At 39.9% G+C, this 14,949-nt stretch overlaps 1 protein-coding gene across 2 annotated transcripts in view; it reads left to right on the top strand.

The window, feature by feature from the left end:
* Window positions 1-10,861, top strand: part of INO80 (INO80 complex ATPase subunit) — a 66,496-nt gene extending 55,635 nt beyond the window's left edge. For both annotated transcript variants that reach the window (XM_058829160.1, XM_058829168.1), the window contains exons 29-36: window positions 1,102-1,174; window positions 2,562-2,720; window positions 3,993-4,095; window positions 4,659-4,747; window positions 5,530-5,685; window positions 6,758-6,917; window positions 7,724-7,933; window positions 8,888-10,861. In XM_058829160.1, the coding sequence (XP_058685143.1) occupies window positions 1,102-1,174; window positions 2,562-2,720; window positions 3,993-4,095; window positions 4,659-4,747; window positions 5,530-5,685; window positions 6,758-6,917; window positions 7,724-7,933; window positions 8,888-9,105 (1,168 nt within the window). In that variant the 3' untranslated portion in view covers window positions 9,106-10,861. The remainder of the gene's footprint in view (window positions 1-1,101; window positions 1,175-2,561; window positions 2,721-3,992; window positions 4,096-4,658; window positions 4,748-5,529; window positions 5,686-6,757; window positions 6,918-7,723; window positions 7,934-8,887) is intronic.
* Window positions 10,862-14,949: the final 4,088 nt, after the last annotated feature.

Below are 14,949 nucleotides of genomic sequence, written 5' to 3'. Positions count from 1 at the left end.
GAAATATTTCCAGGGAAAAAAGCATGACGGAGACTAAACTATTCTGCAGGATATCCTTGCAAGGTGCAGAAAATATATAGCTATGGGATGATAACTTGATCACGTAGTCTGTGGCTCTGTCTGCTTTCCTTCCCATATGGCATATCCAGAAGCATTTCACAGCTGGATGACTGTCTATACACACATCCCACTGTTGTTACAAGAGAGCAGATTACCTGGCCAAGGATTACCTTCAGAGCAAACAGGCACTTGTTGACTCCTTTGGCTTTGTTACTAGCAGGATAAAGTCCAAAGATTGACAGCTTGGTTTTATTTCCTTCTCATTCATTCAGCAAGAATTCTGGTACTTTACTGATTTTACATTTGCCAAGTTGTTCAGACAGTGTAGTACCAAAAGGATGTGGCATTCCAGACTGTCTTCTCTCTTAAGCAGAGAAGGACAATGTGTCAATGTCTTTGGAGTCCTTACTAGTGTACTGTCTGCTTTGTTTGTGTCAGCCTGCTCATAGATCCATAAGGTGTCCACTTCTTAATACTCCTGACCCTGCAGATACACCAGTACAGTTCAGAACCTTAGCAGAAACTTTGATTTTGCTGTTACCACTTGAGTTTTCATCATTACTTGGTCATGCTACATATAGGCTTGTCTCCTTGTTTGTTCTCTTCAAAGCACCAAATTTAGAACAAAACTTGCATCTACACAGTTTTGACTTTTATTTTTATCAGCTGAGTATCATTAAGACAAGATTTCTTTAACATCAGGTCAGTTCTGTGAAACAATAGATTGTTCTTTGTCTATATGAAGTCTTAATTTCAAGTGTGGGCAAGATAAACAAGCCCTGGTTTGTTCTGATACAGATTAAAAAACTGCTATTGTGAATTGAATGTTTACATGTTCAGACAGTCCTCATTTGTAGATTACCTTCTTTCGCTCTTTCATATTGTTTATTTTCCTTGACTGTGAATGAGCAGCACAAAGTGTTCTGAACTGTTCGAGTAAAAGAAATAGCCCTGATCGCTTCATATGGGTAAAAAAATTGCATCTGTGGTTATTCCTTGTTCATGCACAAAATAAGGGGGTTTAATCTCTTTCCTTTACAGGAATGATATTTTTGTGTTCCTGTTAAGTACAAGAGCTGGTGGCTTGGGCATTAACCTTACAGCTGCAGATACGGTAGGTGAAATTTGCTAACTATTTGCGTGGGAAAATCGGTCATTCTTTGTGAAAGTTGGCATTCTGTTGCCCATACTGATCAATATTTTCAGTACTGCCATTCACATTGTGAAATTGCATAGCCTGTTTACTTTGTTATTTGCAATGTAATATTATCTTGGTGATAAAATTGTAGAATATTGGACATTTTGGTACACAGTTTTTGGTTATAGTTGGAAATTTATTCCCGCTCCACACATATTTCAGTACCAGATTCCAGAAAGGAGTTGGATTACTTAAGGGGTTTACAGGTGCAAATGACACTTAGATGGAACAGCATTCACTGTATGAATGACCCTTTGCTCCTAAGGTTCAGTTCCAAAGGAACCAATGGAATAGTTACTCTTTTTTCTGTGCCCGGAAGAATGAAACAATGCCTATAAAAGTAGGAAACCATTTGTAGTTGAGGATCAGCTACTCTGGAAGGATAAATTTCTTCCTCTGAGGTGTAAAGACAAGACTGATTTAGGTGAATTGCAAGGATTTGCATTCTGGAGCAGCTGCCACTAATCACTAGGGAAGGAATACTGATGAACCATTCATCTTTTCATTAACAGCTATTCTTGTGCTTCTAACCTGCACCTGGTGTGCTTGCAGATTTGACCTCAAGTTTCTAGCCACATAAACCCAAAGATCTCTGAATAAAAAAAAATCTTGCTGTCAGTTGCAAGAAATCAGAAGAAAACAAGTATCCATAGGATTTTCAGGGTTTAAAAGAAGAAATAAACAGATGGAAGCTCAGGCAGGGTCCTTGGATGAGCACTTTTAGGTCTGTTTTTCTGTGTAACTTTAATACTTTACTTGGCTGTCTAAATTTTTTTAACATGCTTTTAGTTTGTGTGCTTATTGTGCGTAATGTCATATTAGAGTGATAGTGCAATATGGATTTAATGTGGCATTTCAGTTTTTTGTAGTCCAAGTACTAGAAATGTTAAACTTGATCTAGGTTTTGAATAAAAATCAGAGTATTACTTTTTGCATGAAATTCTGATATGATGGTAAGTAACGCTAAAATGCGTCCATGATGTGCTTAGTCTGTAATTGATCGCACGACAGTGATTTAATAGGATAACAAACTTGGGAATTTTGTGCCTCCCAATCAGGTCTGTTTAAGAAGATGCTAAAGATGTTCTGTGGAAGTTGAAACATTCATAGTGCCAGTTAGTTTGAATTCACCTGAAATGCAATGGAAGAGACTTCATAGGACTGGGCAGGGGTATTCAACACAGCTGACAGTGGGGCTGTAATTCTGTGAAACATGATTGAACTTTTATTGTTATCAGTATATTGGATTTCTGTTTGTTTAATCACCAGGTGCTCTAAACATGTTTTCATTTAATCCTTGCAGGTAATTTTCTATGACAGCGACTGGAACCCAACAGTAGACCAGCAAGCCATGGACCGGGCCCACAGGCTGGGTCAGACCAAACAAGTCACCGTGTACCGCTTGATTTGTAAAGGCACCATTGAGGAGCGCATCCTACAGCGGGCAAAGGAAAAGAGTGAGGTAGGAATAAGGAACTCACTTGGAACAAGAAGTTACAGGAATGGTATCATAAAGCACATGTCAATCAATATGAATAAAGAGACAGAAAAAGTGTCTGCAGGGAGACAGAAGAGAAGGCAAAAGGAAGTGTCTTTGTTCAAATATGTGTCTAACACAGCAGCAGTCTGGTGACATTATATGAACTGGAAAGAAGTTAATTGTTTACAGTAAGACTTCATGAAAGCTATTTCTTACGTTGCAGTGAAACTACTCAGGCTTCTTTAAGACTAGGGCTTCTGTCTTTGCTGTGTCAGAGTTACTGATTCCTCTTGTGTTACACAACAGCATATTTTTTTTTAAAAGACATTTGGAAGGTAATCAAGTGGAACTTATTTGAGATGTGAGGGTTGCCAGAAAAGCTCAATGTCCTGTAGCATCAAGCAGTAAGTGTACTAGGAACTTTAAACCTCAGGATACTTTATTGGCAAGAAAATAAGTAAGGAGATTAATGTTTTTTTGGTAGCAGTGGGTACGCTATATGCAACATTCAAATGTTTTGTGTACTTGGAGTTTCTTCTGGCTTTTGTCTTACTTGGATGCTGCTCAAGATGTTGCAGCAACTGAATACATTCACATTTCCCTTGTTGAAACCATGTTTTTTTGAGATACTGCACTAGAGTTACCTGAAATCAGCCTGAAAATTAAGTGTAGTCTTCTGCTGGTGATCCAAATCATTGAAATTGCCTTATGTTAAAGCTTGTTCTCTTCTGTTAAGTTACAACTCTTCTTAGTTGTTGGGTTTTTTTAAAATATAGTTGTAGTAACAAGAGGCTGAGTGAATTGCTTGAACTGCAACACTGACCCATGATGGAGATACCATTTTCAGTCAAGGAGACTAAAAATGTTGCACACTTTAGGAAGTGATCTTCATGATCCTCTGTGCAGTTACTTGAAAATTTGAATGGGTAAATTATACGTGAGAGGGCTTTTGCTGTATTTTTGTTTTGTTTTATTCAGCAGTGTATTACTTAATACTATTATAATTTGTAGTTTATTACATAGTACTTCAGAAAAAATGTAGCTTTCTATAAGGGATGGTAATTTTCTGCTATCTCAGTTGCTTCTTGTATTTTATACTCTGAAATACTTTGGTATGATAGAGAAATGGGGTTAAGTCTGACTTAGATGTACTTGCATATTTTTGCAGCTGGCTTTCAGTGATGGGTAATGAGAAATGTTTCATGGCTGCTTTGACTAATTTTTGCTTTTCTTCACTTGTTTTTTTCCTTCTAGATTCAACGAATGGTAATTTCGGGTGGCAATTTCAAACCTGACACCTTGAAGCCAAAAGAGGTGGTCAGCCTTCTACTGGATGATGAGGAATTAGAAAAGAAATGTATGTGAAATTGGTGTTTCAGCAATTCCCCCGTTTTCACTTAATTACCTTATGAAATCTTTGTTTTTATCTCTACAAACACATGTATTGCTGATAACAATTTCTGTTTCCTGTCTCTTTTTGTATTGCCAACTCTTGTTAGTACAAGCTGGTTTGATATCACTGCTGAGCTGAATGAAGTTGTGCAAAATGAGACATGATGATGTGATTGAGTTTTTATTGGCACTCATTCAGGATCATTACATTGTTCCTGAATGACAGAGCTTTGACAAGAACTATGTAGGTCATGACAAGAAAAGTATTAGTAAAAGTGCTGTATTTCATCATCTTTTTGAAGTTAGAGGCATACATTTCATGTTGCTTGAAAGAAAAATTTCCCTGTAAGACTTTTTAGTGACTTGGAAACAAATAGTTTTAATAGAGTAATGCTTTCAATGTGTTTTAGTTTCAATACAACTGACTTTTCTTCACAGTTCTGTTAGAATTACAACTTCTTGTAAGATTCATAAAAGAATAGGAAATATCTTTCCAATGGTGACAGTTTTGTATTTCTTTTCCAACAGTGCGTCAGCGTCAAGAAGAGAAGCGACAGCAAGAGGAAACAAATCGTGTGAAGGAACGTAAACGTAAAAGGGAAAAATATGCTGAGAAGGTACTTTGATACAGAGAAGTTGCCTGTGTTAGTGACAGAGCCAGAAGAGCTTCAGAATCACTTAGGGAATGTGGAAACATTTTATGCCAAGGCAGCCTTAATGATTTAACCTTCTTGCCTTTGCTGTTGAAAGTCAGTCTGTGGCAGTTCCTTACACAGAAGAGGGATGTTACAAAATAAGTAATGCAGAGTGACCTGTATTTTAGTCATTAGCAGCTTCAAAAACAGGGAAGTACTGCCTATCCAAACAAACCTGACAATCAACTGATCATTAAATTGGTGACTTTATCAAGGTTTTGTTCTGCAAGGACAAAAGAGAAATATAAAGGAAATAGCAAACACAGATAAAACCCAATAGCTATGAGGCGTCTGTGAAACTAGGGAAGATCAGTTTGTTTAGAAAGCATCATTAAAATCAGTTTATGAAGATTCTGAGGTTTTAAGACAGGGAGGCTTTGCATTAATTAATTGGAGTTTTGTGTAATGGTAAAAAATTTCAAGTTCGCTCCAAAAGGTACTAGAAATCAAAGTAATTTTGTAGGAGTAAAACTCCATCATTCCAGCTATTTTATGAAGAAAAACAAACAAAACCCTTCTGAAATCTAAAGAAGGAGCATTTAAGGGATCTGTTACCATATCCTTTAGAAACTTGTTTTGGGAAATTCTTCATCTGGCATTCCTTAACTTAAAATACTGCAGTAGATTTTGTGATTGTGGGTTGCTTGTTCCCATACTTCTGTTTTATTGCCTTTTCATTCCTGGTATTACTTCATTTATTTCAGAAGAAGAAGGAAGATGAATTGGATGGGAAGAGAAAGAAAGAGAACATGAACCTTGTGATCCCATTTGTTCCCTCAGCTGATAACTCCAACCTGTCTGCTGATGGGGATGACTCTTTCATTAGTGTAGACTCTGCCATGCCCAGTCCTTTCAGTGAGGTAAGACTCATTGCTGCTTTAACCCACATACTGTTTCAGTTGTGGCCCTACATCTAGTAGGATTCTTGCTGTCTGTTACTTTCGCTCTTGTAGAGCTTTGAGTATGTGGGGAAGTGACATGTCTTAAAGGTGAGCCATGCAAGTGAAAATAGTTTACTGAAAATGCAACAGCTGCTAATAAGCTGCCTTACAGCTCCTCATGTTACTTGACATTCCATTATTTCCCTCTTCCTTCACTCTCTGCCTCCCTTTTCTTACAGTGAACTTATGCCCTGACTTCCCTCCCTTCCAACCTGTGAAATTTTTCCACTCTTACATGGAGTCCCATTTACTTTTTCCCTATTTTCTTGTCCCTTTTTCCTGCCTTTCTTATGCTCACATTTGTAACCATGTGCCCTCTCCCATACCAATATCTTCCCCAGCAAGAACACTGCTACTGAGCCAAACAGTATCACTCAAATAGCTCCTTGACTTTCAGTGTCTTTGTAAGTACCGTACCCTCACTAGTCTCATCTGTGTCTCCATCTCTGCTTCCTTGCTTGCATCAGGTTCTGAATTATTGTGCTTTTTCTCCTCTGGAATTTAAATTAAAAATTCTCAGTGGCACACAGCTTCTTTTCCTTCATCTGTGTGTGAAGAATTGCAAATTGGTTTTAGCAGCAAATGTATTTTGTTCTGTGCCATGTCAATTAAGGTTTTCATATTGTACTGTTCCTTTATTGATCAAGATTTTTATTAGCAGTAGTAGTGGGTTAAGAATCCTATTTTGTCTTTTGCAGTTGCAAATGCACTTAAATCTCTGTGAGCTCATTAGTCTTTTGCTTCATAACTTAACATGTATTTTCATGAATTGAAATTAAATAGGGAGTAGAGATCTTTCCTGCTGCTCAGCGTGTAAATAAAGTGTGGTGTGATCAGGCAGGTGATGTATCATGCTCAGGCTGCTATTGTAGAGAAAATGGGAAAGAACAAGTACCAATTACTTGTGATTGTATAGGTTTTGAACATCTTACTATTTTTGTACCCTTTCCTAACCTGAGAAGCTAATGGCTTTGTTCTCCGTCACATTTAGATATCCATCAGCAGTGAATTACATATGGGCTCTATCCCTCCTGATGAGAGCAGTAATGATATGCTTGTGATTGTGGATGATCCAGCTTCTTCAGCACCTCAGTCAAGGGCAACAAACTCTCCTGCTTCCATTACTGGCTCGGTTTCAGACACCGTGAATGGTCAGTACTCTTGCCTTAATTTATTATTAACATTTACTAAACCTCGACCTTGCATGGTTAAGTGATAGGTTTTCTGCATTTTACCCAGGATATATGAATGGTTGGCAAGATTTGGGGGGGTCAATAATTGCCTTTTCATTGCAAAGTTACTTCTGATTTGATAGGAAATCTGTTTATAGTCATTCACCACACTTACCGCTTTTCTGTGTTAGTTACTTCAAAACTTTGCTCCTATGTTATGGAGGGCTCTCCTTTCCTTAAGCTTGCTACCAAATTACAGACAACCACAGAACTATTAATCTCTAAGCTTTTCCTTTAATTTGGTGTTCAGTTAATAATTAGTTCTCTATCTCCAGTGGTTGGTTGGAGCAAACTTTTTCAAGTGCATTGTAATTTTAAATAATGTCAAGTGGTTTTAATTACTGTCGTTTTCCACAGTGAAATAAGTAGAATCATAGTTCTTGATGAGTTTCTTCAGAGATAGTAGATGGAAAATAACTGCATCTCCATCTTAAAATAAGAAAATGCATCATCCTGAAGTAGAACTCAGAATCCTCCACCTCTTTGTGGGTTCCATTCATAATAATACAAGTAGTTGCAGTTAATAAGATACTGTTGCTGAAGAGTGAAGTTTTGTACATAATTTCTTTTCATGAGACCGCTGCTTGCTAACAGTGTCCCTGTTACTGTAAATGCCACATAGGAGCAGTACTAATGCATCTGGTTGGCAGCTTTGATGCTGGACTCACTTGTGAGGCACAGGAAACACTGCACAGTCCCTGTTTTAACATTCTTTCCTTGTTCAGGCGTTTCAATGCAAGATTCATCTCTCGCTGCCAGAGGCCAGTCAAGTCGAAGCCGGGGTCGTCCCAAGGGTGGCTCCAAAGGTGGCACTGGGAAAGGCAGGAGTCGGAAGTCGATAGCGGGGAGCGCAGCAGCGATGGCAGGGGCCAAGGCCGGGGCAGCAGCGGCCTCTGCGGCGGCGTACGCAGCCTACGGGTACAACGTCTCCAAAGGTACGTGGGGCAGGGCACGCACCCGGCTGCCCACAGCGCAGCCAATGTGAGCTTGCGTGATGGCTGCTTGCAGCCTGTCAGGAGATGGGTTCAAAGTGTTGTGTTGTCGGTCTTGTCCATTGTATTCTGAGATCCAGGCAGTACAAAGTGTGACATGGTGACAGGATAGCCAGTTTTACCTCAGATGACCTTGAGTTGTGTCTGCCCTTTGAATTATCTCATACCAAATGTTTTTCCTCCTGGGTTTTTTTTTTTTGTTGTTGTTGGTTGTGTGTGGATACTAAATGCAAAAAGCAAGCAGAGAACAGAGCCTGTGTGAAGCTAAGTCACATGGGCTTCTCACTCTGGCCTGAGAAGGCATAGGAAAGAATCCAATCAGTCCTTGGTAAAGGACAACAATCTTTGCAGGTGGTGTTTAGGAAAACAATCAAGGGGTGTTAACTTAACCAATAATGGTGATGTGTTGCTTTAATGACCAATGAGAGTTTTTCGTCTTGGACCTTCTCAAACATGTGTATAAAAGAAGATTAAGAATAATAAACTTTGCTGTCTTGGACAATGCAGCTAAGAGAGTCATGTCCTACTGCTTCGCTGTTCCTAACACAGTGCGACAGTTGTGAGGATTTTTTTATGTGTCGTTCAGACAGATCAGATAGAGTTGTTTATGCTATGGCTGTGCCTGTGGTTTTCCTGCATTGCATCATATTTGAAGTTACAGTATCACATTCCAAAACCTGCTAAACTGATGGTGGTTGAGCTGCACCTTCATACCACCTGAAGATAGCCAAGGGTATAACTGTAAGATGTTTTGTATCTTAATGAAATCCCTCTTGATTAAACTCATAAGTCATGAATACAGACTTAGGACTGATTGTTAATACATTGTCTGCTGTTGAAGAACCACAAGTGGAATAATATGCTCATGTAGAATTTGGTTCTCTTTTCTATTGCTAGGCATGTCTGCAAGTAGCCCTCTACAAACAGCAATCATTCGGCCTTCCGGACTTGCAGATTTTGGACCTTCAAGCGCCTCTTCTCCTTTGAGCTCCCCTTTGAGCAAAGGAAACAGTGTCTGTGGGACCCCCAAAAGTTTAAACCTGACCAGCAGTCTCATATCAGAAACTTCAATTCGGAAGCAAAGCAAAGGTGCCCACACCTCAGGTGGTCGGTAGTATATTGAGCTCCCAAAGCTTGTCTGAACTGTGTTGGCTTTCAGAGTAGACCACCCTGCCAGTCAAAGGCATGCTAACAATGCCTTGCTGCTGTCCAGCACATGTGTGGAAAGAAAATCAAAGCACAATGGGAGTGGGTGGTATATGTGAGCACTTTGATTATGTGTATTCCAAAAAACTATCTTTGCAGACACTGCAAGAAGGAGGGAAGGGAGTCTGGGGTAAGAAAGCATCCAACTACTCCATGCAATATCCTGCAGCTGTGTGTGCTTGAAGTCACACCAGTATACTTCCTCTCTTATAGCCTGAATTGGAGCCCAGCATTAATTTTGTTCTGTGAAATCAGTATCTGAACCCCAGGAGAATCCTGTAGAGAGTCACAAGGTATTTCTGTCCTGGCAGCTGGTCAGTGAACATGCAGGAGTAATTGGGGGCTATGCTGAAGATGCTGTGTGATCAAAAAAATTCTTGGATTCTTCTGGTGTGGGTCTCTGGGTTCTTTAAAGACTTGAAATTCAAAGGAAGGTGTCTCAGGTGGTTTCCAGGGAGTGGACTCTTTACAGCATCATTGGTCAGGAAGCTGTTCAGAGCTGCAGAATACAGGGAGCGCTGTCAGGCCTCATGAGAGCAGCAGCACAGCCTCTGCTTCACACAGTGGAAGAAACCACAGGCCAGTGATTGGTTTGCATTTCAGAGTTCTCATGAGCATGAACACTTACTGTGTTCAGAATGATTTCTCTCATTTTTGTGGTGCACAGAATTCTTAAAAGCTTAGAAACAAAATAATGCTCTACTTGTACAAATCTGGAGAAGGAGGAAAACTGAAGTGCTGAGGAGGCGTTTGTGCTGCTTCTCTCACCATGCCGTAGCAGAGCATGGATCTGCAGCTTACAGTGCTGTGAGAGGAGCAATGAAAAACAATCCTGAGAGAGAACTGTGCCATTCCCCCTTCCAGCCAAATCCTGGGGAAAAAATTGTCTCATATCCCAGCCATCCCATTGACTGTTCTTGCAATGTGTTTTCCCTTCATCTTTGTGATCATCACACATACTGGCGTGGTTGAGTTCACTGCAGTGTGCGGGCAGTAGCCGTGTCCCACGAGGCTGGTAGAAGGCAGTGCTGCCAGCACCCATCCATGTTCTTGTTCCCTGGTTGCTCCTTCCCCGTTCTTGATGCACAAACCCTGCCCGTAGCCCCTTGCTTTGCTGTAAGCGTTGTCTGCATTGCACTGAGATTTAGGTGTGGGACAGTTGTTCTGTCTCACACATTGAATTAAGAGGCTGTTCTGCCGGGGCACTTTCATCCCTTGAGAGAAGCAAGTTGAGTTGCAGGTCTGGGCTGTGACAGTAGAAGATGATTTCTTTTTTTATTATAATTTTTTTCTGACCCCAAATCCTTTGCCTGGCGTCCTACAGTGTAGAGCGAGTGCTTCCTGTTGGTTCTGCCTCTAATTTGCACACCTGAAAATAGCAGAACTGAGCTTAGTTAGATTGATTTTTGAACAGATTTGCAGGGGATAATTGAGGGGGAGGTGATGTTTAATTAACTCATGAAGACTTCCCCCATCCCCTTCTATTCACATGTATATATGATATTTAGAGGGAATCAGACAAATGCCAAGCCTTTTTTTCTCTTTGAATGTGCTGTCTATTTTTGTAACTGAACTTGTACATATGTATAAAGAGAGACACATCTTTCTTTTACTAACTGGAGGAGAAAATCTTAAATAAAATGGAGTGAGATAATTTTATGTAAATCAGTGTCTTTGTGGTTTTTATGCATGTAGCTGTATGAATGAGAGGATTAGGGAAGAGAGAGCATGGAGGGGTGTGCATCTGGAAGTGCTTCTGGAGACAAACGCTGCTCAATGTAAAGCTCTAGAGTGTCTGTGCTCTGCCAAGTATCATGTTTGTAACCTTCTTCAGTTACAACTGTACCCTTACCCATGTCTGTATTCACTGATTACCTCATAATCTATTTTGGATTAAGTGTGCAGAAGGTCACAAGAAAACAGAAGCTACTATAATATATGTAATTACACAGAACCTGAACTTCAGTGGTTGAATTCAATACAGTTGATTGTTGAGAAATCATTCTCTTATAGCTATTTCTTGCTTTATTCCTTTTTTTTCTTTCCAGTGGGAGTTAAAAGGACTTTTTTATGCACAGTCTTGATCTCCAAACTGCTAGACAGTTGCGTTAATTTATAATCCGAAGTGGAGAGAAAAAATAAAAATTAGAAAAGCTTGCAAAAATATAATATGTGCTGTCACATCCTATACTTTTGGAAGGTTAAATTACTGATATTTGAAACACTGAGAAATATAAAAAATGTGTATTTGAGAGTATAAATATATTTAGAATGTACTTATGAAATAAATTATTACATATATTTAACATAACATAAATAAAATATTTAAAATCATTTAATCTTCAAGAGAAACACCAAATGACATCACAAGTTGTGGCAAAAGCAGTGGTAGTCCATCTGCTTGCACAGTTTGTGTCAGGCCGAGAAGTTCAGGAAGATCTAACATATTTGTAAAATAAATGAACTGCTAGATCACATTCAGTTACATTTCTGTAAGACATTAAATGTCAACATTCTTGGTATTATGCATCATAGGAGAAAAGATTCTGTGATAGTAATTAAGGAATTGGGAAAAAGTCATGTGATGGCTGTCCTGGTCTAATTTCTTGGTTTGAGGAAGGAAGTAGTGCTATAAAGACAAAGACTAGGAATTTTTTTAAGAAGGTGGAGGTAGTTTTCTAATCAATACCCGGGGAACACTTCTGTTGAAGAGAGCAAATGGGTGTGCACACTGAAGCTTTCTTCTTTGTAATTTCATCTGAGCATCTTTGCACTCCAGCTGTGTGTTATGCACTTACATGGATTAATGGCAGAGAAAGTCACTTTACTCCAAGAGATCAAGGTATTTGCTAAAGGTGAACACAATGATTGAATGAGCTGAGTTTGTGTATTGAGCTGGAATGATCCAATAGCAGTCAGTATGGTTTGGGGGATGTTGGGAGTGCTGTGTGTTCATCATGCTAGTTTATTATAGCATTTTACTCACTGATTACTACAAAACTGTTAAATACAGTTCACTGATCAATGCTACTATTGAAGATATTTAAAGGTGACAATTTTTTTAGGTGCTGAGAAGTAATTATTTTAATTAAAAGTGCTGTAGTGTCCCAGCCTCACACACATTTTTGTAGTTTAGCCTGCAAGGGTTGCCTAGTTCAGAAGGGTCCCCAGAACACTCTTTGTCCCACAGCCTGCATTTTCTCTTTCCTATTATGGCTCAAGTCTGCTGTCCTTTCCATTTAGCCTAAATTCCCTTTCTTTATTCTGCAAAGATATGAACAGGTTACTGCAGGATGGTTTGAACCAGGAACTGCTTTTATTCTTCACTTCAGGATATTATTGCTGCACTGTCCAAATGTAGTGTTATTTCTGTGCCTTCTCCTATCTCTGTCGCATGCTTTCCGCACCACAATGTCCCTGCTCTTTGCTGTTGTGTGTCCCCTTTGTAGAAAGCTGCCTGTCTGCCTAGAGCTGTATCTTGCTTTATTTCCATATCCCCAAAGTATTTCCTTCAGCAGCATTTCCCAGTGGGGGAGGCATACGAAGCTCAGTGGGAAAAGCTTCATGCAGCAAGAATAGGGATATGCACTACTTTGATTGTAGCTCAGGAACAGCCAAGTTGCAGCTGAGAGGAGGAAGAGCACAATAGATAAAATCACTCTGGGGCAGGATGTGGATCAGTGTAATTTGGGAAGTGCTGCCCTGTGACCACTGCACTGCATGTCCTGTCCTTGTCTCAGTGGAGTGTGCTGGCCTGCTTGTGCGCCCAGATAGACTTACAGGCTCCTCAGCTTCTCACTTCTGCCTCCATCTTTCTTTTTTTGTTGACACTCTAGTCTGAAACACACACTATAACACTCAGGGAGCCTTACAGGCATGCCTTGTGCTCCCCTTCCTGCTCGAGGAGGGATGGTAGCACACACCCTGCTGTCCTCTGGAAATTTCTGTTGGGTGGCTGGAAAACAATTTGTAGCTCATTACCCAAAGGGATGCTGCTTGCATGTGAAGTATAACTGAGACATACGTACTAAAATAAAGGTAATAATATCTTACACTCCTAGAATTGTGAAGGATTTATTTTTTATTTGCAGCCTGCACCAGTTGCATAGCAGTGAATGAGAGGGGAAGGGATGATTCAGCCTCTCTCTCAGGAGCATCTATTAGGACAATACAGATGGCCCAGCTCTCAGATTCAACCAGCAGATCTCTAGAGTAAACAAGTTGTTCTTGTAGCACTCACATTAGCATGTGCTCCTCTGAAAAGCATCTAATAAATGCCTCTTGAAATGGAGGAATGCATGATGAGTTGGGTTTCCTCCAGCTTCAGCCTCCTCTTCACTCCTGCCTAACCTTTCAGAAAAGTGAAGTTACTCCAAAGCTAACAGGCCTTCCAGGCATTTTGTACTGTACTCTATTTATAGAATGTTCTTCTAGGGGCATATGAGGGAATTATTTTGCATCCTAAGCATGAGGAAGTGTTTCAGTACTCAGGTATGAAACAATGACTCCTTCCTCAGCTGATGAGCATCCCTGATAGAATGAGGGATGAAAACATTGGAACATGGAGGGGAAGAAAACATTGGAACACCACTTTTGGTGTCTTCTTGAGTCTCCTGTGGAGCGTCTCTTCCTTCTTTGTTAGTATTGCTGGTTCCGTTAAGTCTGCTGTACTTGGCAGGTGACCATGTGAGCTTTTAAACATCCAAGCACTACAGTATCCCTTGTCATCTCTGACTAATTTTTGCAAGCAGTTGGGGTTTTTTCCCTCCCTGTCCTCAACCTTATCCAAATCCTTTTAAGGCCCAAGTGTTGTCTTCAGTGCTTTTGGTTGCTAGGGGAAATGCTTCTGTCTAAAGTGTTAACTTTCAAATGTGACCCTTATGCCCGTGTACCGCCTGTTGTGAGGATTATGAATTAACATAAAGCTAAGCATACAAGAACTCTTACTGTTGCTCAGAGATTAGAACTTACTTGGAAATTTACTACTCCTTTGGATTGTCTCACAAAACTGATTTTTTTGACTATTTGTTAAATTTATTCAAATTTTCTTATTAATAACAGGAAACTAGAAGCTTTCTTCTCAAGATGTGTTTAAGAAATGCTCTCCTATTTGGTGAAACAAATCCTGTTAATCTTACCTCTCATCTGTTCCTGTAGTTCCTTTGATGTATCCCTACATCTTAACTTCGCAACTGGGTCTTCCTCTAGGAAGGAATACATCACAGGTGGGAGCCCACTCTCCATACCATGGTAAGATGACATCTGTCTTTCAGGTGGTTGTCCTTCAGGTATCTTTTCAAGTGTGGTGTTACAGTTTCCCTTGATGTTACAGTAGAGTTCAAACACAGAAATTCTCATTTTTATTCAGTGTAGTGAGTACCTTTTAAGAGTTTTGCAGCTGCTGCATAGACAAGTGGTTTTATGATGCTTGTTCTTCAACATTGTTCCTAAAGAGCTCCCCTCCCAGGTAAGCTCTTTGCTGAGGAAAAACATTTGTGTTTGATGGGAACAACTATTCTCTAATTCACAGCCTTCTGTAATTCAAGTAACTTTCCTCCATGGACAAGTCAAAACTTATATCAGGATTGGTCTAAACCCATCTGAGTTCCTCACAGTCACCTTTGGCAGCCCTTGTCCTCCTTGCAGTCAGTCGGAAGAGGTGGTGCAGAGTGCCTGTCTATATTTCACTCAGCCCATGGAAGGCTGATGGGGTTTTTTTAAGAATAGGAGAGTCAGCAAATTTCACACTTAGC

Source organism: Poecile atricapillus, chromosome 1 (genome assembly GCF_030490865.1).
Source record: "Poecile atricapillus isolate bPoeAtr1 chromosome 1, bPoeAtr1.hap1, whole genome shotgun sequence".
Lineage (NCBI taxonomy): Eukaryota > Metazoa > Chordata > Aves > Passeriformes > Paridae > Poecile > Poecile atricapillus.
This window is presented reverse-complemented; position numbering and strand designations above follow the sequence as displayed.